Here is a 21,183-nt window from a genome sequence, read left to right on the forward strand (position 1 = left end):
GAGCAGTCAGCAGCAAATACTTCACAAGTGCAATAAACCCTGTGGTTGCACCACTCCTCATTTTATTAGATCTTTCCAAGGAACTGTTAAGAGAAACTCTGGTCTTTGCATTGATATCCTTTGGATTTGTGGGGGGGAAAAAAAGACCCAAAATATTTTGAAACTCTGATTTTTTTTTTTTTTTTTTTTTTTTTTAATTACAACTAAAGTTAAGAAAACAAGAATGGGGGAAAAATCTTAGAGCAAAATTCCACATGGGTATCTTTGGTTTGGTTTAAACCAAACCAATTTACTCATTGAAATATTGCTACAATACAAAAAATTGACATATTTTATTTACAGCTGCCTTCCACCCTGCCTTTTACAAATAGGATCTGGAGCCACAAGGCACAGAGATAACTTTGTCACCTCTTGGGGACCAGGTTTCCCTTGGGTATCAGAGAGATTCTTACCTCCACGGAGGACTGTTATGGACATATCTGCTGAAAACCTAAAAAACAAAGCAAGGATGGGCTTTTTTCACTGCCACATCCCCCCACAGGCAACCACAGTGACCTGCAGGGATTTTGCAGTGTTTTCCTGCCTGTTCCAATTCCCAAAAAGTCCCTTTGAGCTGCCAGGAAGCCCCAAAATTCTCACAGGGTGAAACTGCAAAGGAAGTTGGACAAACCTTGTGTTTTTTGGGAGCAAGCTTGGAAAACGTGGAACCACCAACAAGAGTGGCAAAATCCTGGAGTTCCTCTGATCCAGCAGTGGAAGCAAAGCTGAGAGCTTCCGTCCTGGCTCCTGGGCACCCAAATGTCACTCTGTGACCCCCTCTGGGGTTATGAAAGAGCAAACACAGCTTTGTGCCGAGGAACCAGCAAGGAGTGGGCTCAGCCAGCCCCTCACACACAAACAGACCTGAAAATACTGCCCTGAGAGGAGAGCTGGCTTTGCTGCTGGCTGCAGCCTCCCTGGGGGATCCCAAGGGACTGTCCTGGCTCAAATCTGGTGTTGCTGCCCTTCACCTGGGGATCAGGGATGAGGAGCAGGGGATTCTGCTCCTGGGCCACGGAACAATTCCCTCCTCACAGCCCTGCTCTCACACAGACAGGGCAAGAGAAGCACAATGGTAGGAGGGATATTAAAATATTAAAACCAGGCTCACAGAGCACTGGGCAGCAGCAGCTCTCCCTGCAGGAATTGTTTCAGTGTATCTTGGCTCAGAAAAATCACATTTGTAGAGACCTTTGAGGTCTCTGCCAGCAGAACTTACTGAGTGTATTTAAAACACACACAGGCCATGTAGGGGTGCTGGGCAAGGCTTAAAAGGATGTTAAAATGCTTGAAAAACTCACAAACATCCTTCACATCAGGGATCAGAAAGGCTGCACGGAGCACATTGGTAAAATGAGGTTCTGATGCCACATGTGGTCTTCTGTTTATTGCTTTATTGACTTAACAACAAAAACCACAAAATCAGCAGCACCAAGGACTTCAGCCTCCTTCTCCAGCCTACAAATTATTGATAATCCACAGCAAATGTGAAAATATTTCAAGGTTAAGCAAAAAGAATATGGATTCCTCATCACATATTTGACCAAATACATCCTTAATTAAATTTGTGTCTGTTCTGACACTTGAGGTAAAGCTGCTCTGTCCCAGACACCCCCTCCCTCCCCAGTGCAACCTCATCCATTGCCCAGGATAAGCTCAGCTCCTCCAGGAAAGGAGTTGGTGACTCTTTTACTGTGCAGAGCTTGAAATATTCCTGCTCCTGTCCCTTCAATGCTCTGAGAATGCAGCTCCTCTTTACTCCAGCTGCAGGCTTCATCCCAGGAATCCAGCAGTCAGAAGAGGCCTGAGCTGCCCAGGCTGGCTTGATGTTTGCTGGCTGATAGAGAAGTTCAGAATAAAAACACCGTGGAAATTTGTAGGAATATAAAAAGGTAAAAGACTTTAGAAAGTGCAAAAAGGCCCCAGAAATTAGACATAAAGCTGAGAAAGGCAGGGAAATTTCAAAACCTTCTCATGGGAAGCTAGGAAGTTAAGAACCAAGTGAATGCATTTATATTTATCATAAGGAACAAGAAAGAACAAGAATTTATTGATCGTTCAAGATGTGAAAAGTCCTAGATATATGCTTTGCAAAGATAGAAAAAGTTTCCATCTTAAATAATGAATTATTGGGTATTGTTTGAGGTTCACAGAAGTTCTTTTGTTAATGTTAAACTCACGTGGGTCCTTTTCCTATTGGTTAGAGTTTAATGACTTTACACCTTTTCTTTTACGCTGTTGGTTCATAGAATATTTAGAAAAAGGCTTTGCATGGGCTGCCATCCATCTCTGATCTGTGTTTGCATGGATGTTGTTATTTCACTGTGTCTCTTGCTTTTTGCTTGTATGATACAGACAGATAATAAATCCTAAATCTGCAGCCAGCCAGGGTCTGTCCCGTTTGTGAGACACGGACTGATCCAGCAGAGAAATTCAGTGGAACCCAGAGCCACCAGTGCAGCCAAAGCCAAGGGGAATAACCCAGGGCAGGAGCTGCAGGATCCAGGCAGCTTCAGGCCTTTGCAAACCCGCTGCATCTGAATTTCAAAATGATGCAAATGATCCTCCCGTAATTACACCAACCCCACACCGTTATTAATTCCAAACTCTGAGCATCACGGCCTAAAAAATTCAGCAGCTGCTGGAGGAAAATGTTCAGCTCAGAAGAAATCCTGCTTATTTTAACTCCTGCTTTATTCACTGCCCTAAACCAGCACATATTAATAAAACCAGCTGAATTACCTGAATTGCCATGGGCTGAGGGTTGCTGCAGATTCACCAAAGCTTCCTTGATCTCACACAGGGTCTTGGCAAGGGGGGAAGCTGCCACCAGACCCTCTACCTCCAGCTCAGTCAGATAAGCCAGCTGGAGATCTAAACCTGGAACAAATTGGGGCATTTTTAAGCCGAAAGGAAGAGGCTCCTCATGGCTGCAAGAAGGAAATGATGTCCTGGGCAGAGGGAATGCTGTGAGGATCACAGAATGATGGTGTACAATCTGCCTGGCCTTCCCAAATTAGCATTTAATTATTATAATGACATCCTGACTCTTCCCTACAGGTGGTCACGTAATTTAAAAGTGTGAAGGGTCTGTAGGGATGGAAATTCCTTGAGTTCTCTCCTGCAGAGAAGGATGTAAAGGGATGGAAACTCCTTGACCTCTCTCTACAGGGGATAAAGGAGGCAAAAAAAAAAAAAAAAGAGAAAGAAAGTAAAAAATAGAATAAATGGGGAAAAGTAATTCTGCATTTGCTGTGGTAGCAAACACAGACACCCCCTTTTATCCTCCTAGCACAGAATCAGCCTCCTGAAAGCACCTCACACTGGGGCACTACCCTTACCATGCTCTTCATGCCCTGGCAGGCTGGAAAAAGCATCTTTCCTGCTGAACAGCTCCCAGAGCTGAGGCAGCTCAGGATCCTGTGGGATAAAAAGGGCTCAGAAGTTAAAGAAATGGAAAAACTCCCAGAAAGGTGAGAGATGGCCCAAAACCAGACACCTGCAGCTCACCTGCCCTTCTGATTTCTTCTCACTGGCCAGGCTGTGCAGGGAGGGCACAGCTCCCACTGCAGCCTGTGCTTGGATCTTGAGCTCCACCTCTGGATTTGCAGCTCTGCTCCTCTCAGGAGTGTTCCCAAGCAGCGCTTCCAGAGCTCTCATTAACTCTGTCACCTCTTGCCACGGGGCACCTGAGGAGCCCAACAAGAAATTTCAATGGGATTCCCCAGAACCGCTTGGAAAACCACGATTAAATCCAGAACAGCACTGAGAGCAGGAGCCTTTCTTTGGAAATTTCTCAGGATGCCTCATTTCATACAACATTTCCAAATAACTCTGTGCTCACCTAATGCCTTGTGCAGGCTGGCCTAGAGCAGAGCTGGGCAGAGCTACAGAATAAAGCAGGGATTTATTCAAAGGATCTCCTCCATGGATCCACCTTGGGCAGCACCAGAGCCCAGCCAGGGCTGCACCCAAATGAACCAAAATGGTCCCAAAATGAACCCAAGATGAACCAAAATGGTCCCAAAATGCACGAGCGCTCCCGGGGGCTCTCACTGGGATCAGCTCTGCTCCATTTGCACCTTGCAGTTCATTGTCCCATTCCAGCTTTAGCCCAGGCACTCCCATCCTGCTTGTTTTTCTCTCTCCAGCCCACGCTGTTTGTGCTCCTGGGCTGAGGTTTGGATCATTTGTCCTTGGTGCCCAGCTGGAGCAGGAATTGTTTTGTCTCCCTGCTCTGTGCACAGAGCTCAGCATCCCCTCCTGTGAAGCCCAGACCCACACACTAAAGCAGCACAGAATGTGAAAAATATAACACCTAAAACCTGAGGCGTCACACCCCTCCCTGAGCTGCCAGACCTCTCCTCTCACTGAGCTCAGGTGCAGACAGGCTGTCAGCTCTTACAGAACGATTTTTGGGCTCTCTCATGTGGATGAGTCAGGTCTTTTTTTAGCCTCCTCCGTGCTGCTGCTGCCCTCACGCTGTACCTGTCCCTGGCTCTGCACCCTGCTCCTCTCACCTGGCTGGAAGTTGTTGTTCCAGTGTCCCTGGCTCAGCTCAGCACCCGCTGCTGCCCAGCTCTGCTCTGCAGCTTCCTGCCCACAAATCCCTTGCCTGGAAAAGGTTTTCAGGGCTTCCCAGTCCAGAGCTTGCACTGTGTCCTGTTCACAGAAAGCAGCAGTGTTATATTTTGCAAACCCCAGGATCCACATTCAGCCCCTCATATAATGATGCCTTGTGCAGGCTGGCCTAGAGCAGAGCTGGGCAGAGCTACAGAATAAAGCAGGGATTTATTCAAAGGATCTCCTCCATGGATCCACCTTGGGCAGCACCAGAGCCCAGCCAGGGCTGCAGCCAAGAGGAACCAAAATGGTCCCAAAATGAACCCAAATGAACCAAAATGGTCCCAAAATGCACGAGCGCTCCCGGGGGCTCTCACTGGGATCAGCTCTGCTCCAAGAACTGATATTGGATATTGGATATTGGAGTTCATTGTCCAATTCCAGCTTTAGGTTATGAAATCCCATCCTGCTTGTTTTTCTCTCTCCAGCCCACGCTGTTTGTGCTCTTGGGCCTGAGCTTTGGATCATCTGTCCTTGGTCCCCAGCTGGAGCAGGAATTGTTTTGTCTCCCTGCTCTGTGCAGGCATCATCTCCTATATGAAGCTCAAAACTGCACACTAAACAGCACAGAATCTGAAAAATAGAAAACCTAAAACCTGAGGCATCAATAAAACCATATAAAAATTATTTTATGCCAAAATAAACTACTGAAAGGAGTAATACCCATCCTGTGATGAACTTTCCCTTCAGGGCAACCATTTATCTTAAGATTTTCATGGTTCCAAGGCTCCCTTCCCTCCAATGCCTCTCCCCACTGACCATGAGGCTCTGGATCCTCTGGCTGATCCCATTGTGGAACACCAGCACGTCCATCCTGTGCTTTGCCAGCTGAGAGGCCAAGTGCAAATTCTGATCCTCCAGCTTGTCATAGAGGGTGCGGACACTGAAATCCTCCAGGAGCCTGGGTGTGAAGCTGTTTTCTGAAACACCAGGGGAAGGCTCACACTCAAACACTGGACACGAGGTTATTTGAGTTTATTTCCTCACAAGACGCTGCCTGGCCAGAGGAATTTTGTGTTCTGTGAGGAAGGAAAAACGGATGAGGCAGGAGATGTGAGAGAAGGTCTCGTTCCCTAGCGAGGGGGAGGATGACAGAGCGTTACTATCAGCTCTTAAATTGTCCAGAAATCTGCCAGAGCTGTTCCTGAGCTATTCCCAGCATCGCCACCTGCTGCCATCTGCTGGGCTCGGGCTCTGTCCCTGTGAGCATCCCGAAATTCCCGAGCCGAGCTCATTCCCAGAGAGCAAACGAGGAGTCCCGTGCCTTCAGGGAACAGAATAACCAGCAGACGAAGCCAAGGAAAACATTTCAAAATCTTTATTTTCTTCACCTGGCACCTGAACTCGCTGCTGTTTTAAGGGCTTGTCAAGGCTGGGAATTCCCTCTGTCAATTCCTCAGGGAAAAATCTCCAACCTATCCCAATGACAGGGGGTTAAATTCCCTGGGATAAACCCAGGGTGGAAGAATGTGTGCCTGTGGAAATGCACACAGCAAAGTGCCTGTGTGGCCTCCTGAGAGTGCAGGAAATTCTGGGTGAGCAGGTGTGAAAATATTGCACCTGAGAGAAGAAAATGGGGAGGAAGTGTGGGAAAAAACCAACGGGAGAACACCTGGGGCTGGCCCAGAACTTCACCTGCACCAGGCACTGCTCCTTTCTCCCCAGAGCCAGCGTCTTCTCCAGATCCACGAGCACCAAGCATCTGGTAGAACTTGAGGCTGGAGAGAATGGCAAAGAGGGTGAAGAGCACCTCATTTTTCTCAGGAAGATCAGAGCCCAGCTCAAGGATGGATTTCTTGGGTAGATTTTCTGTAGGAGAGGCTGGTCCTTACCTGTCCTTAAGGAGGATGTACTCTGGTGGGATGTGGGGCTCCCCCAGGCTCCTCCATCGTGGCTTCCAGCTCTTCAGGGGGCTGATTTTGGGGCCAGCAGGCTGGAACACGATGGCCAGGGTGGTCAGCAGCAGCACGAGGAAGCCCAGGACGAAGAGGATCGCTGGGGAAGACAGGAGGGAGGGAGAGAAGTGAGAAACACAAAAAAAACCATTCAGCACCTTTCCTGCTCACTTCACTTCTGCTTCTTCTGGGAGAAGCTGGGGCAGGTGGGTGAGGAGCAAAGTGTTTCCAGGACTGAAGGATCCAGTTTATCAATTTTATAATAAAATATATATTATTATATTGTATATAAAATACATATAAATATATAAAATAGATATAAAATAATCTACAATATATCATATATAATGCAATATATATTATACATATAATATATAATGTATACTTCTATTACATATGATATGCAAACATATTACAAATATAAATATAAATAGACATATAAATATACATATAAACATATAAACTATAAACATAAAATTTATAAATATACACATATAAATATAAATATATATTGTATACATTTTATAGAGTCAGGATCATGCTTGCACACCACACTTCCTTTTCTGTTGTATTCTGGCCTCCCACTGAAGGACTGGCGTGTGCACAGCTCTCACACCCACACCTGCTTTGGAGCAGAGACCTTACCTGACCTTGTGTTTAGCTTTTAGTCAACTTGGGAATGATGGATTTAATTTCAGCTCAGTTTATCATGGAAATACGCTGTCATTTTCTGCTTTCCAGCCAAGGAGAACAAAGCCCACTGAACTCTTCAAACAGGGTGTGGGGAGAAGCACGACTGCTCCTTCCCTCTCTCACCACCTCAGCTCCTGCACAGGCACAGGCCAGACAGCAGTGGAATTTGGGAAGCTCCACAGCAGCAAGGAATTAAAGCTGACAAAGCAGTGCTTTGGTGGCATTTCCAAATAAAATGCTTGTTTTAAACACCCTTAAAGAGCACAAGAAAGGTCATGGGTAAGAATGGAGGTTGAAGGTGGGTATCTCAGAGCTTTGGCTGTACCTGTGATAGCAGCCCAGTTGGGAGCCAAGTTCAGATTCTGCTGCTTCAAAATGCCATGTCTGGCCAGCTGGAACAGGGAGGAGGGCTGGAAGGACCCTTCCCCAGCGTCACAGCTCACGTTGGCTTCGTTCACTGTCACAATCAGGAAGCGCTCCTGAACGGAGCTGTCCCTGAAAACAAATGTCCCAGGCTCCAGGAAAACATGGGCAAACCTGGAAGAGAGAAGTGAGGAAGGTGCCAGCTGATCCAAGCTTCCTTCAGGCTCCATCTGCGAGGATGGTTGAACACAGGGACTTGAACACAGCAAAATCTGGCATTTTCACCACCAAGGACCTGCAGATTCTGTCAAAAACTCGCTCTCAGGTCCTGCCCACAGCACTGCTGCCCACAGCAGGTATTACCAGGAGATGTTGAGCTGAGTCTCCTGGATCAGGTGGTCCAGCCTTCGGAAGGGTCCGAAATCCCAGCCTGGGTTGTTGTTGTAGAGATGCTGCTTCTGGTACACGGGGTAATGGCTGGAGGCACGCTCTGGGGTGGGGCAGCACAGGGTCAGCAGCTCTGAGCCACCTCAGCTGGGAAAGCTGGCACTGGGCTGGCAAAGAGCTGTGGCACTGCTTTTATAGCACCATGCAGTGTCAGCTCATTTAACTGAGTTTAACTAGTGCCCCCCAGAGATTTATGCTGTCTAACACAGCACCAATTTTATCCCACTCTACAGAAATCCAATCAAAAAGTGAAAACCTGCAGGTAAGCCCCTGGCAGAGTCCAGGCTGCAGTTCTGGGAGCCAGGAGGTGAAGGGATGCATCCATGCAGGGTGCCCAGCATGGAGCCACTGCTCTGGACACACAAATGTGCTCAGCCCCAGCCACACTCACCCTGGGAATTGATGCTGAGCTGGAAAAGGATCGTGTCCCCTGCTTCCAGACACACCACTGGGTTAGGGATGAGGGGCAAGGCCTGGCTGTCCCTGGGGGAGCTCCTCTGGGCTCTGTGCCCTTTCTGCAGCAGCTGATCTGAGGAAAAATCTCCTGCCACAGGCAAGAGAAGAAACCAGAATGAGCCCTGCAAAGCGAGCAGCATGTGACAACACCCGACCCTTGGCAAGGAAGAATTATTTATTTTCTATCTGTGGGCAAATACAGCTCACAAAGCCAAATCCGCGCACCTGCCAACAGATTTGCCTCCAAATGGAGTTTCCTTCTAGTTCCTTGGAAATCCCAAATCCTGCAATCTCTATCTGACCCCTTCCCAGGGAGTTACCCATGCAGCCAGTGAATTCCCCACTATTTACTTCCAGGCAGAGCAAGAATTTCCCTGCTTTCTAAATAGTTTGGAGCATCTAATAATGAATTCCCTCTGTGCCAACTTGCTGTCCAGTGGTTGTGCCAACACGGGAGGAAACGGATGGCTTGGTGTGGCTGGAATTGGGGTTCCCTCTCAAGCCTTACCCTTGAGAAATGCATCCAGAACTTCTGTGCTGGAGACAATGAAACCCAGCACTCCCTGGGGACTGAACAGAACCAAATGCACCCTCTGGCTGCTCTGCACGTGCTCATCAGGGCCCAGAACATTTGACACTTCCTGTGGGAAGCAGAGGGAACTCTGATTCAATCAGCCCTGGTTTGTGGTCAACCTTCAGTGCAGCTGTAAAAGGCTGCTCTAGGAGTTTTCCCCCTCTAAATCAGGAATTGTTGTTTCTCTGTAATGCAGCAACCCTTAACCTCCCCTGAAGGAGTTCCTTCACCCTGCTGTGATTTCTGGGCTCTCCCAGACCTGCACATTTGGACAGCAATCCCTCCCTCCACACCTACCCTCACTTGGCCCTCGCTCATCCTCAGCAGCAGCTCTCTGTGGGTGCCAAAGCCCAGGGAGATCCGTGGGGCTCTCAGCAGGCACAGCTGGTCACAGAGCTCCTCAGCAGAGATGTACTGCTTGCAGTGGCATCTGAAAAAGGGACAAATCCTTGGTCAGTCCTGATCCCTCAGCAAACAGCTCCAACAGAGCCCCAGTCTCCCACAGCCCACAGGGTGGATGATTCTATTCTGTATCCACGGGAAAAAGGATGGAGCAAACTCGCTGTCCATCTCACCAGCACCGTGCCTGCTCTTCAGAGCCAAAATGTGACACCCCACGAGCAGTGCTTGGTTAGCAGAGACCACCTTCAGTCCTGTGACAGAGCACCACACCCCTCCCCAAAGCTCAGCTCCAGGAAAATGGTTGAAAGAATCAGAGTATGATTTTGGCACACCAGATTTAGCCTGGAGAAAAGGAGACTCGGGGGTGACCTCAGCACTCTCTAAACTCCCTGAGAGGTGGCTGTGCTCAGCTGGGGCTGGGCTCTTTCTCCAGGCAGCACTGACAGAACCAGAGGACACAGCCTCAAGCCAAGGGAAATACAGGCCAGATATTAGGAAAAGGTTTTTTACAGAAAGGGTGATAAAGTTCTGGAATGGCTGCCCGGGGAGGTGGTGCAGTCACCATCCCTGGGTGTGTTTAACAAAGCCTGGATGTGGCACTGGGTGCCAGGGTTGAGTTGAGGTGTTGGGGTGTCCTGAGGTGACTTTATGATGCTCATATCCCCATTTGTCTGCTTAGCCCAGAAATAAGTTTTTAACCTCTAAGACTGGTTCTGAGAGAGAAGGGGGGAAGAAGCAGCGCACAGTTTGTTTTCAGAAACTGCACTCACTCCTCCACATTCCTGCTCCTGGACTGTGTTGTCTGCAGACGGACAGACAGCAGGAAAGAGCTCTCTTTTGCTTTTAGTTAGTTTTTAGCTAGCTCAAGCAGAGAAATTCCCTAGACTGTGGCTTTCCCTTTTCTTGCATTTGCTTTCTAGGAAAAAAAAAAAAAAAAACTTTAAAAGTTTTCTCCCAAATTTGCCCTAAACCAAGACACAGTGCTGGGTTGGACTCGATGATCTTGCAGGTCCCTTCCAGCCCGGTGGTTCTGTGATGACTGCGTGACTCACATGCCCAGCTGTGCGTGGAGCTCCCCTCCGGCCGGCCCGCAGGCGGGAGCGCAGTCGTGGCGCTCGGGGGCGGCGCAGCGGCGCGTGGACGCCAGCCGGACCTCGCCAGGGGCACACAACTCGTCCACCTGCAGGAAAACCCACCCAGACAGGCTCCAGAGCTTCAGCTTCCAGGCTTCAGCTGAGCTGCAGCATCCCTAAAGTTCTCCTCCGTTCCCACTGCTGTGCTTCAGACGTTCCACATAAAGACAATCCAACATTACACATAAAGACAATCCAACATTCCTCATAAAGACAATCCAACATTCCTCATAAAGACAATCCAACATTCCACATAAAGACAATCCAACATTCCACATAAAGACAATCCAACATTCCACATAAAGACAATCCAACATTACACATAAAGACCATCCAACATTCCTCATAAAGACCATCCAACATTCCTCATAAAGACAATCCAACATTCCTCATAAAGACAATCCAACATTCCTCATAAAGACAATCCAACATTCCTCATAAAGACAATCCAACATTCCACATAAAGACAATCCAACATTCCACATAAAGACAATCCAACATTACACATAAAGACAATCCAACATTCCTCATAAAGACCATCCAACATTCCTCATAAAGACAATCCAACATTCCTCATAAAGACAATCCAACATTCCTCATAAAGACCATCCAACATTCCTCATAAAGACAATCCAACATTCCTCATAAAGACCATCCAACATTCCTCATAAAGACAATCCAACATTCCTCATAAAGACAATCCAACATTCCTCATGAAGACAATCCAACATTCCTCATAAAGACCATCCAACATTCCTCATAAAGACCATCCAACATTCCTCATAAAGACAATCCAACATTCCTCATAAAGACCATCCAACATTCCTCATAAAGACAATCCAACATTCCTCATAAAGACCATCCAACATTCCTCATGAAGACAATCCAACATTCCACATAAAGGCAATCCAACATTCCACATAAAGACAATCCAACATTCCTCATAAAGACCATCCAACATTCCTCATAAAGGCAATCCAACAAGGAAAGCACTGAGAAAACACACTATGGGGATTTTGGAAGGAGTTTTGAATGAGTTAGAGCTGGGACCTCTGAGTTTTTAGATGATGTGATTTATTTTTCTTATCTTCTACACAGGCAGGAAGGGTGAGTTCAGCTCACATCCTCACTGCATGGTTCTGAAGGTCACGGGACCCCAGTTACAAGACTTTTTAAGGATTTACTGACCAATAAAACACTGCCAACAAGGATATTTATGTTTTGCACCCAATCCTTAAATATTTCATCTTATGCACTCATGCTACAGTGTAAGATTTCTTAGCCAATCCTGCTATGACACACAAACCTACAGCTCTGCATTCTAAACTTCTTCTTTACCTCTGTAGCTACTTTTATTTCTTCTATATCTTAAACTCTAAAACTCTCAACTTTCTTCTTCTTAACTTCACGTGTCTCTGCTTTAAACTATGAATCCACATTCTCACTTTTATCACCTCAGTTTAGAAGCCTTTTCCAAGGTCTCAGATCAAATCCTGTGTTTAACTCTAAGCTTTGGCTTCCAGGCCCAAAGTTCTGAGAATTCTCTGCATTTCGGATTCCAATAGCACACAACAATTTCACCTCCCAACCCCTCATGAGGTTCTAATTTCCTTCAGCTGTAAGAAAATATTTGAAAGAACCAGGGTATAATTTTAAACACTCTGGATTGCTGTGGAACGCAGGCCAGGAGGGGGTTTTGGACTACTGAACTTCATTCAAAAAGAGGAAAAAAGTGACATCATGCAATATACAAACAAAAACTGGTTTTAGTGTCTCCCCTCCCATGGCAGCTCTAAAGAAGAATTTCATATTAGAGGAGGTTTAAATTCCTGAATCTGTCAGGAGACATATTCTTGTGAGACACTGTGCTCCTCCCACTGCCTGCCATGGAAGGATCCTTTACTTCCATCCCTTGTGAATTTAAATTTAACCTCACAAGATGTTGGTAAAGAAAACCTCCTACAACAAAAGGCCAATAAAACATCTCAAAGATTTGTTTGGCTTAGCTTAAGGCCTGAACACTGCACATCACACAACAATTTTGGTTTGGAGCCCGATTTTACCTGAGGTCGGCAGTCCTGATCGCTGTTGCTGTCAGAGTCTTTCTTGCCTCTCTCATCATAATAAACATAACCTGCCTGGCAGATGCAGGAGCCATCTGACTGCTGGAAAGCCCTGTTCAGCCCGTGGCAGGTACAGCTGGTGGCACCTGGGAGAAGAGCTTGGATTTAGAGAGGGAATACAGCCTGGAACAACCGTGCTGGCTGGAAGGGAGCAGCTCCTGTGCTCAGAGCTCTTTATCAAATCCCACCGCTCATTTCAGTGACACTGCTCGGGTCTGTGCCCCTCTTCCAGGGCACAGCTGAGCCACAGGACAGCCAGCTGGGGCCAGCCTGCACCAGCACAGCGTGAGAGCATCTCCTGCAGCACCCATTTAGCCAGAGATGCAGAAAGGCCCAGCTGCTCGTTGGCAGCAGGGCTTTTACAAGCCCTCCATTGATTTGTAGATGAAGGCCCTGGATGGGGTAAGGAGCAGCCAGGCAGGGCTGCCAAGCCCCTCTCTCGTGCCCCAACAGCCTCAAATCCACCTGATTTAAACACTGGGGCAGTGCTGCACATACACTAAGTGAGGAATAAGCACACCTTACTTTTCCAGTTTCCATCCAGCCTTATCCCACTTTATCATGCCCTCAGTGCCCAATTTTGGCTCAAAAGCACCCCTAGATTTAATACAATCCCCCCAAAATCCTGGCTAAAGTGATCTTGGTGAAACGCCACCTCTTTCAAAGCAATGATAGAGCAAGAATTAGTAGAGCTGCTCAGCTCTCCTTTCCTTTAAGGAGATCAAATCCCTTTGGGTAAGAGTCTAAGAGTGGGAAAACGACAGCTTTGGAATTGGAATCCTCCTCCTGGGTGGGACAGGGGAAGAGCAGCTGGGCATGGGCAGCACCCCCAGCTCCAGGAGGATCCCAGGGCTTGTGGAACATCAGGAAACACCAGAGGGGAAAACTCCGCTCCCACACAAAAACTCACCCGGCTGAGAGGAAGAAGAGCTGCCACAGGGGAAGCAGGCAGCCTGGGCAGGGAGGTGGTTGAAGGTGCCAGCAGGACAGGCCTGGCAGTCCCCTGGGTGCTTGGCAAAGTGGCTGCTCCCATGGGTGCCCGGGGGACAGGGCAGCGGGGCAGGGGACAGGGCAGGGCAGTAGTGGCCACGGGGACAAGGCTGCTGGTCGTAGCTGTCACTGCCTGGAGAAAGGGGTGGCATTAGGGACCCCAGCAAGTGCTGGGAGAGAGGCAGAGAGCACTTGCTTGTCCCAGTGATCCATCTACACACGTCTCTCTATATATAGACACGAGTCTATAGAAATACACACATGTGCAGATCAGCTTTTTTCAGTCTAATTCATATTTAAATATAAATCTCAGTTTTTCTTTCCCCCAGCTCTTCCACTGGCTAAATCCAGTGGCAGACCCACGTGACAGCCCACACCAGGCTTTTATAACTGCAGAGGATTGAGAGCTTTGCCCACACAGAACTCAAAACTCTCTGCTCCCAATTTAAGCTGCTATTTCTTGCCCCACTCCCCTGAATTTACCTGGTGGGCAGGTGAAGCCAGCTGGGCAGGGCTGGCAGGGCTCTGAGATCAGGGGGTCACTGAGGAAGGTCCCTGCAGCACAAACTCTGCAGAATCTCTCGGCTGAGCCCCTCAGGCCAGGCAGGCTGAGGGCCATGTGCCCTCCTTCACAGGGCACTGGGTGGGCACTGCCCGGGGGGCAGTAGTATGGGAACACACACCTGGGAGTCAAAACAGGGCAGCGAGAGGGAAGAAAACCTCTGAAAATGATTTCTGGATTCAGTGATCAGTGAAAACACAGGGCAAAAAGCAGTTCTCATCTGATTCCAAGCTGAGCAGAACTATAAATCCCCCTTCCTGTTCAGTCACCCAAACCCGTGACTGCAGCCACAGAGATCCCTTTGCTTTTGCAGCATGCACAAAGGCCGTGGTGCAGGTTGGATCCCAGGCACAATTCCCAGGATTGGGGTTTTCAGGAGCTGGAGGCTGACTGCCCCAACCCCCAGGTACTCACAGCTGCTCGGGGCTGCTGTAAGTCCAGGATCCCTCAGGACAGTGGTAGCCAGCAGGACACAGGGGAGGCTCTCCTGTCACAGCACCACAGTAAGAGCCAGGCCTGCAGGGATTGGGATTTACTGACCCTGGGGGAGAAACGGGGGAACAGCGTTGGGGTGACATTCCCAGAACAGGAGCATCTGTGTTTGGGAGGCAAGGAGGCTTTTCCATAAACTCCCTGTGTTTTCTACAGCTCCCAAAAGGGCACAGAACTGTTGGGAACCGGTTTGTTACCCTGATTTTTATAAGTGTTAAGTTTTCTTTTATAGTTCTTTTGAAAGTCTTAAAGTTCTCATAAAACTTCTTCAGCCTTCTGATCTGTTTACATACTTCTGCTAGAGTTGTCACACACTGTTCATGTAAATAATTATTGTTTTACATTCTTCTTTGTAGGAAGAGAGAATTGATAGACTGTCGGTTGGACCAGTGTGGCTGGTAATTCCATGCTCCAATCCACTGTCATCTCTGGAATCCTATAAATATCAGATGCTCAAATGAAACGCTCTCTTTTTTAGCCTTTGAACTTGCCGGGCGTTTGTGTGCTTACTCCGTGTCCAATAACAACACCAGTTTATTATTTAGCATGGCATGCTGACACCTCAGTGCCCAGCCCTGCATGAAAACATCTCCTTTTCCAAGCCCAGGCCACTTCCTTGGCAACCTCAGCTAAACAAAAGCAGGGAGGGCTGGGAGGGATCACGGCCTGGGAGAATGGGATAAGAGTCACTCTAAATCCCTGCTGATCCATCATCTAGGCTCAGAAATGGCTGGAAATAAGGAGAACAAAGGTGGTGTCACCTGCTGGGCACTCGTAGCCAGGTTTGCAGGGTATTCCCTGGGTGTTGGGGAGCCCTGTCTGGGCTGGGTCCGGGCAGTGATATCCAGGCGAGCAGGGATTACACTCTTCCAAGGATTTGGCACCAGGCTGCATCCTGGAAGTGCCAGCTGGGCACAGGAAAGTGTCCCCTTTGCCAGGGCACCAGTACCCAGGGGGACAGGGATAATCCTCAAAGCTGGTCAGACCTGTGGGGAAGAGAAGGGAGTGAGGAGAGAAGGGAAAGGGAAAGGGAAAGGGAAAGGGAAAGGGAAAGGGAAAGGGAAAGGGAAAGGGAAAGGGAAAGGGAAAGGGAAAGGGAAAGGGAAAGGGAAAGGGAAAGGAAGCTGGGTGGCCAGGGGAGAATTTGGAGAAAGGCTCTTAGGTGGCTGTGAGCAGGAATTCTCCCTCCCTTTCCCTAGCTCATTGTGGGGAATTTTGTCACCCAGAGGTGGGAAAGGATGGAATTTTTTCCCCCAGAGGAGGGAAAAGGGCTGGCTTTGCCCCACACTCACCTGACAAGTGACAGTGGTACCCAGGGGACACTCACCTGGCAGGGACAGTGGTACCCAGGGGACACTCACCTGGCAGGGGACAGTGGTACCCAGGGGACACTCACCTGGCAGGGGACAGTGGTACCCAGGGGACACTCACCTGGCAGGGGACAGTGGTACCCAGGGGACACTCACCTGGCAGGGGACAGTGGTACCCAGGGGACACTCACCTGGCAGGGGACAGTGGTACCCAGGGGACACTCACCTGGCAGGGGACAGTGGTACCCCGGCGGGCAGGGCTGGCACTCCGCCAGGCTCCGTGCTCCCAGGTGCCCACGGAAGGTCTGTGGAGGGCACTCCTGAGGGGCCAGGACACTGCTCTGGGCACTGCCATTGCTCCCGAGGCAGTAGTGTCCCAAAGGGCACGGGTGGGCCTCAGAATCCCCTAAAAAAACAGAAAAAGAGGATTTTAGGAGCATCCCCAGTGCCATTGGAGCACTGCTCAGTGTCCTCCCAGCCCCTCCTCTGCCAGGTGGCACCCAGGGATGTCACTGGATCAACAGGTCACTGCCTCTTTTCTCTCACAATTCCACATCTGACATCCAAGCCGTGCTCTGGGATGGGGGGGAAATGGGGTGGGAATGGTGGAAAATGGGATGGGATTAGGTAAAATGCAGGGAAAAGGCACTGAGATGGGGAGAATGTGGGGAAAATGGATCTGGAATGGGGGAAAATTGAATAGGATTGGGAAAAATGGGAGAAAAAGGGGATGGGATGGGATGGGATGGGATGGGATGGGATGGGATGGGATGGGATGGGATGGGATGGGATGGGAGGAAAAATGGGGGGAAATGGACCTGGAATACGGGAAACAGAATGGGATTGGGAAAAATTAGAAAAAAAGGGGATGGGGGAAATATTTGGGAAAATAGGGCTGGAATTGAGGGGAATGGGATGGGATCAGGAGAAATGGGATAAAAAGGGTCTGGGATGAGTGAAAACTGGGAAAATGGGGAAAAAATGGACTGGAATTGATTCCTTGTGCAGGCTGGCCTAGAGCAGAGCTGGGCAGAGCTACAGAATAAAGCAGGGATTTATTCAAAGGATCTCCTCCATGGATCCACCTTGGGCAGCACCAGAGCCCAGCCAGGGCTGCAGCCAAGAGGAACCAAAATGGTCCCAAAATGAACCCAAATGAACCAAAATGGTCCCAAAATGCACGAGCGCTCCCGGGGGCTCTCACTGGGATCAGCTCTGCTCCATTTGCACCTTGCAGTTCATTGTCCCATTCCAGCTTTAGCCCAGGCACTCCCATCCTGCTTGTTTTTCTCTCTCCAGCCCACGCTGTTTGTGCTCCTGGGCCTGAGCTTTGGATCATTTGTCCTTGGTGCCCAGCTGGAGCAGGAATTGTTTTGTCTCCCTGCTCTGTGCACAGAGCTCAGCATCCCCTCATGTGAAGCCCAGACCCACACACTGAAGCAGCACAGAATGTGAAAATATAAAACCTAAAACCTGAGGTTTCAGCATGGTGGAAAATGGGGCTGGGAAATCAGGGATACACAGAAGTGTCTTGAAAAGCTGCTGCCATCACCCAAACCTGCTTGGCACCATCGGCCCGGAGGGCAGGGCAGGCAATCCTCCCTCCTGCCAGCGCCAGGCAGAGCCCTCAGGGTGTTGGCAGGGCACGGGGCGGGCACCTCAGAGCCCTCCAGGCAGTAGTGACCTAAACATGGGTGGGAAAGAGAGAAAAGTAAAACACGCAAATCCTCCAGCGGCAAAAACGAGCGAGCCAGGGTCTGCTGCTGCAGTGGAATGAATTTTTACAGCTGTCGGGAAGCCAGGAGCCTTCAAACTCTTCTGGATTGGCAGCAGATTCCAGGTGGCCTTTTTGGTTTGGCGCACTTTGGTTCAAAAAGCGCAAAACCGAGGAAATGGATGAGCAATGATAATTTTAACTAGATATAATGCAAGATATTATGCAATCTATTATATATTCTGTGGGGTTTTTTTGTCAAGGTTGGGATTAAATTGTGAGATGGTATTTGGATTTTGAGGTTTATTTGTTTTTATTTATATCATAGTTTCTTAAACTGAGTTCTACTGAGTACTTCTCCCTAACAAGTTAGAAATGGAGTTGTATTTTTCTCTTTATAAGGTTTTTAAGGATAAATTGTTTAATTAATAAATGATACGTTTTTTTTTCATTTTTAACTCAATAATTAATTACTTCTGTTTTGCAATGTGGATTTTTTAATTCAATTATATAATATTACTTAAACTTATGAAGAAGAATGCGAAGAAGAAGGATTAGATTTTCTTTTACAACTTTTATTTTGTTTTATATCTATTATTATATTTTAAAACTTTAAATTTTAAGGTTTGTTAATATGTCATATATTTCTATTATTTTATTATTATTTATTAATTTATTCATTTGATTTATTATATTTATTATAATATTCATTATTATAATAAATAAGAATAATTATTATAACTATTTACTATTATAATTATAGTCATTTTTATTATATTTATTATTTTATTAGGTGATATAGTTTTATAGTTTCATTATGTGATATAGCATATAATTTTATTTAAACAATATACTTATAATTTTAATTTTATTCTTTAATTTTGGAAGTTTTCTTTATGGTTTTAGGTTAAACGTAGTGGGTTTTTGCGGGTTAGTGCTTAATAGCACAGAAAGTTTCAAATTTTCAGTAAGCAGGGTTCCAACAATAATTCACTTGGTTAGCAGCAATATTCTGAAATGAGACATGACTGAGATCCTCACAGGCTTAGCTTGGAAATGGGGCTGTGCATTCTGTGCCCGTCTGTCAGAGCTGGGGCAGTTCTCTGCTGTTCATTGGGCAGTTTTTTCTTTATCTCTCCCACAACCAATCCTCCCTCCAGGAGATCTCTTCTGTTCATGGGCCATTAATTATTAATTATCTCCTGTTCATGGCCAGTGAGTGTCCCTGCATGGCTGAGAAAATTCCATCATCCCATGGGGAGAGGCTGTGCCCAGGGGAGGAGCCAAGCATTCCTACCTGGATACAATCTGAGGCTTTGGGACACCACAGCAGCCTTTGCCCACTGCATTCCCAGAGGAGCAGCTTTCTGCCCCACTGCATTCCCAGAGGAGCAGCTTTCTGCCCCACTGCATTCCCAGAGGAGCAGCTTTCTGCCCCACTGCATTCCCAGAGGAGCAGCTTTCTGCCCCACTGCATTCCCAGAGGAGCAGCTTTCTGCCCCACTGCATTCCCAGAGGAAGCCCAGGCCCATCTCCAGCAGCCCTGGAGCTTCAGAGGAAAACTCCAGCCTTGTCCAGGATCCTGCTCCAGCAGAAGCACAGCTGGCACTGCAGGAGGGCTGAGCCCCCATGGAATGGCACTGCTGCCACCACCCTGACCCACAGCCTGCCAGGGCCTGCTCTGAGTCTGCCAGTGTTGCTTTGTATTACTGCATTTTTATTGTTAATTTTCCTAATAAAGAACTCTTATTCCTGCTTCCATATCTTTGTCTGAGAGCCCCTTAATTTCAAAGTTGTAATAATTTGGAGGGAGGAGTTTACATTTTCCATTTCAGGGGAGGCTCCTGCCTTCCTGAGCAGACACCTGGCTTTTCAAACCAAGACACACACCTACCTGCAGGACACAGCCCTGCGCACACCTGGCCCCAGCGGCACCCGGCCAGGAAGCGCCAGGAGAAGGGGAGGCCTTGGGGAGCAGCCTGAGAGCTCCCAGCCAGGCAGAAATATCCTGCAGCACATTTCCCTTCCAGCTTTCCGTGCCTGGAGCAGAGAGGAGAACAATAATTTGGGTATTCTGAGCTGCTGCTGCTGGTTTGGTGCAAAAGCAGAGTATTGACTGGGAACTCTGTGAGGCTTGCAATGAAAAATAACTTCTGGTATGAGAGACAAAATAGACACATTTTCCTACTTAAAAACCATGTAAATGGACTAGCTTCTGCTTTAAAGCATCTATTTTGCTTTATATATATGACTATATTCTAAAACTTTAAATTCTAAGTTTTCTACTATGTGATATTACATACTTCCATTCAAGCTATACACTCATAATCTTCTATTATTCAAATTTGGAATCTTCAGGTTAAATGTAGGGTTCTCTTGAGGCTTAGTGTTACTTAGCACAAAATTCTCAATATTCTAAATAACTAGGGTTCCAACAGATGACTAAAGTTCAAATTCCATGAACATGGCACATTGCTGCAGATGGAATTGTGGGTGATTTTCCACTGGGCTGGACTTTCTGCATTACTCCCACGATTTCATACATTTGAAAACAGATAAAATCGAGATAATAAATGCCACCCACACCTCTTTCGGGTGCTTCTTTGGACCACAACAATGATGCCAGACTGCTTTTGCCTCCCAGAATTCCCAGATCCAATGCCTCTGTACCCAACTCTGTGGCTAAGCTTATATTTCTTTTCTTTGAGTGAGAGAAATGCAGGAGGGGAGCTGGGAAGAACTTTCCCAGCACAAAACAAGGATGTCAAACTGCTCCAGAGGAAGGGAAAAAATGCCAGGGTGAACTGAATCCAAACCTGCAGTAGTGGCCAGGGAGGCAAGGCAGGCATTCCTTCTCATTCCAGAGGCCAGTCATGTTTCCAGGAGTGAAGGTGCCCTCAGGACAGGTGAGAGGAACTCGTGTCCCTAAAAGGGAGAGCACAGACACAAAAATAAACCTCATTAAGAGTGTTGAGGTGTGACAAGGATCTCAAGCTGTAACAAGTGACTCTCAGGTGGCCACTGTGCCACACTGGCTCATTGCCACCTCCTCATCACCTGGCCTGGGGGAGACACTCAGGATTGCACATCTTTGGGGTCACAAGCAAGCACAGAACACCTGAGGCCTTGGCAAGTGCCAGAGTACCTGGGGGACAGTAGGAATGAGGTGGGCAGCGCCTGGGGTCCCCTGCCACCAGCTCCTGGCAGTAGAATCCTCTCTGGCACGGGATGCAGGAGGCAGAGCCCGTGGCTGGCTGGTACTGCCCGGCAGGGCACGGCCTCGGGAGGGCTGTCCCTGAGCCACAGAAGTGACCCTGGCCAGGACAGAGAAGGGAGAGCATTTCATGGAGAGGGTGATGCCTTCTCG

At 48.0% G+C, this 21,183-nt stretch overlaps 1 protein-coding gene across 1 annotated transcript in view; it reads right to left on the reverse strand.

Moving 5' to 3' along the window:
- Positions 1 to 984: 984 nt before the first annotated feature.
- LOC128799122 (uncharacterized) overlaps positions 985 to 21,183 on the reverse strand; it is a 29,373-nt gene continuing 9,174 nt past the window's right edge. Inside the window, exons 9-26 of the mRNA XM_053963239.1 lie at positions 20,962 to 21,130; positions 16,329 to 16,508; positions 13,659 to 13,871; positions 12,689 to 12,834; positions 10,545 to 10,672; positions 9,388 to 9,520; positions 9,025 to 9,157; positions 8,452 to 8,604; positions 7,977 to 8,103; positions 7,576 to 7,787; positions 6,495 to 6,657; positions 6,298 to 6,380; positions 5,422 to 5,582; positions 4,560 to 4,701; positions 3,550 to 3,728; positions 3,381 to 3,459; positions 2,782 to 2,919; positions 985 to 1,010 (exon numbers count right to left, since the gene is read on the reverse strand). Of these exons, the coding sequence (XP_053819214.1) occupies positions 985 to 1,010; positions 2,782 to 2,919; positions 3,381 to 3,459; positions 3,550 to 3,728; positions 4,560 to 4,701; positions 5,422 to 5,582; positions 6,298 to 6,380; positions 6,495 to 6,657; positions 7,576 to 7,787; positions 7,977 to 8,103; positions 8,452 to 8,604; positions 9,025 to 9,157; positions 9,388 to 9,520; positions 10,545 to 10,672; positions 12,689 to 12,834; positions 13,659 to 13,871; positions 16,329 to 16,508; positions 20,962 to 21,130 (2,565 nt within the window). The remainder of the gene's footprint in view (positions 1,011 to 2,781; positions 2,920 to 3,380; positions 3,460 to 3,549; positions 3,729 to 4,559; positions 4,702 to 5,421; positions 5,583 to 6,297; positions 6,381 to 6,494; positions 6,658 to 7,575; positions 7,788 to 7,976; positions 8,104 to 8,451; positions 8,605 to 9,024; positions 9,158 to 9,387; positions 9,521 to 10,544; positions 10,673 to 12,688; positions 12,835 to 13,658; positions 13,872 to 16,328; positions 16,509 to 20,961; positions 21,131 to 21,183) is intronic.

This window comes from Vidua chalybeata, chromosome 23, assembly GCF_026979565.1.
Source record: "Vidua chalybeata isolate OUT-0048 chromosome 23, bVidCha1 merged haplotype, whole genome shotgun sequence".
In the NCBI taxonomy this organism is placed as follows: Eukaryota; Metazoa; Chordata; class Aves; order Passeriformes; family Viduidae; genus Vidua; species Vidua chalybeata.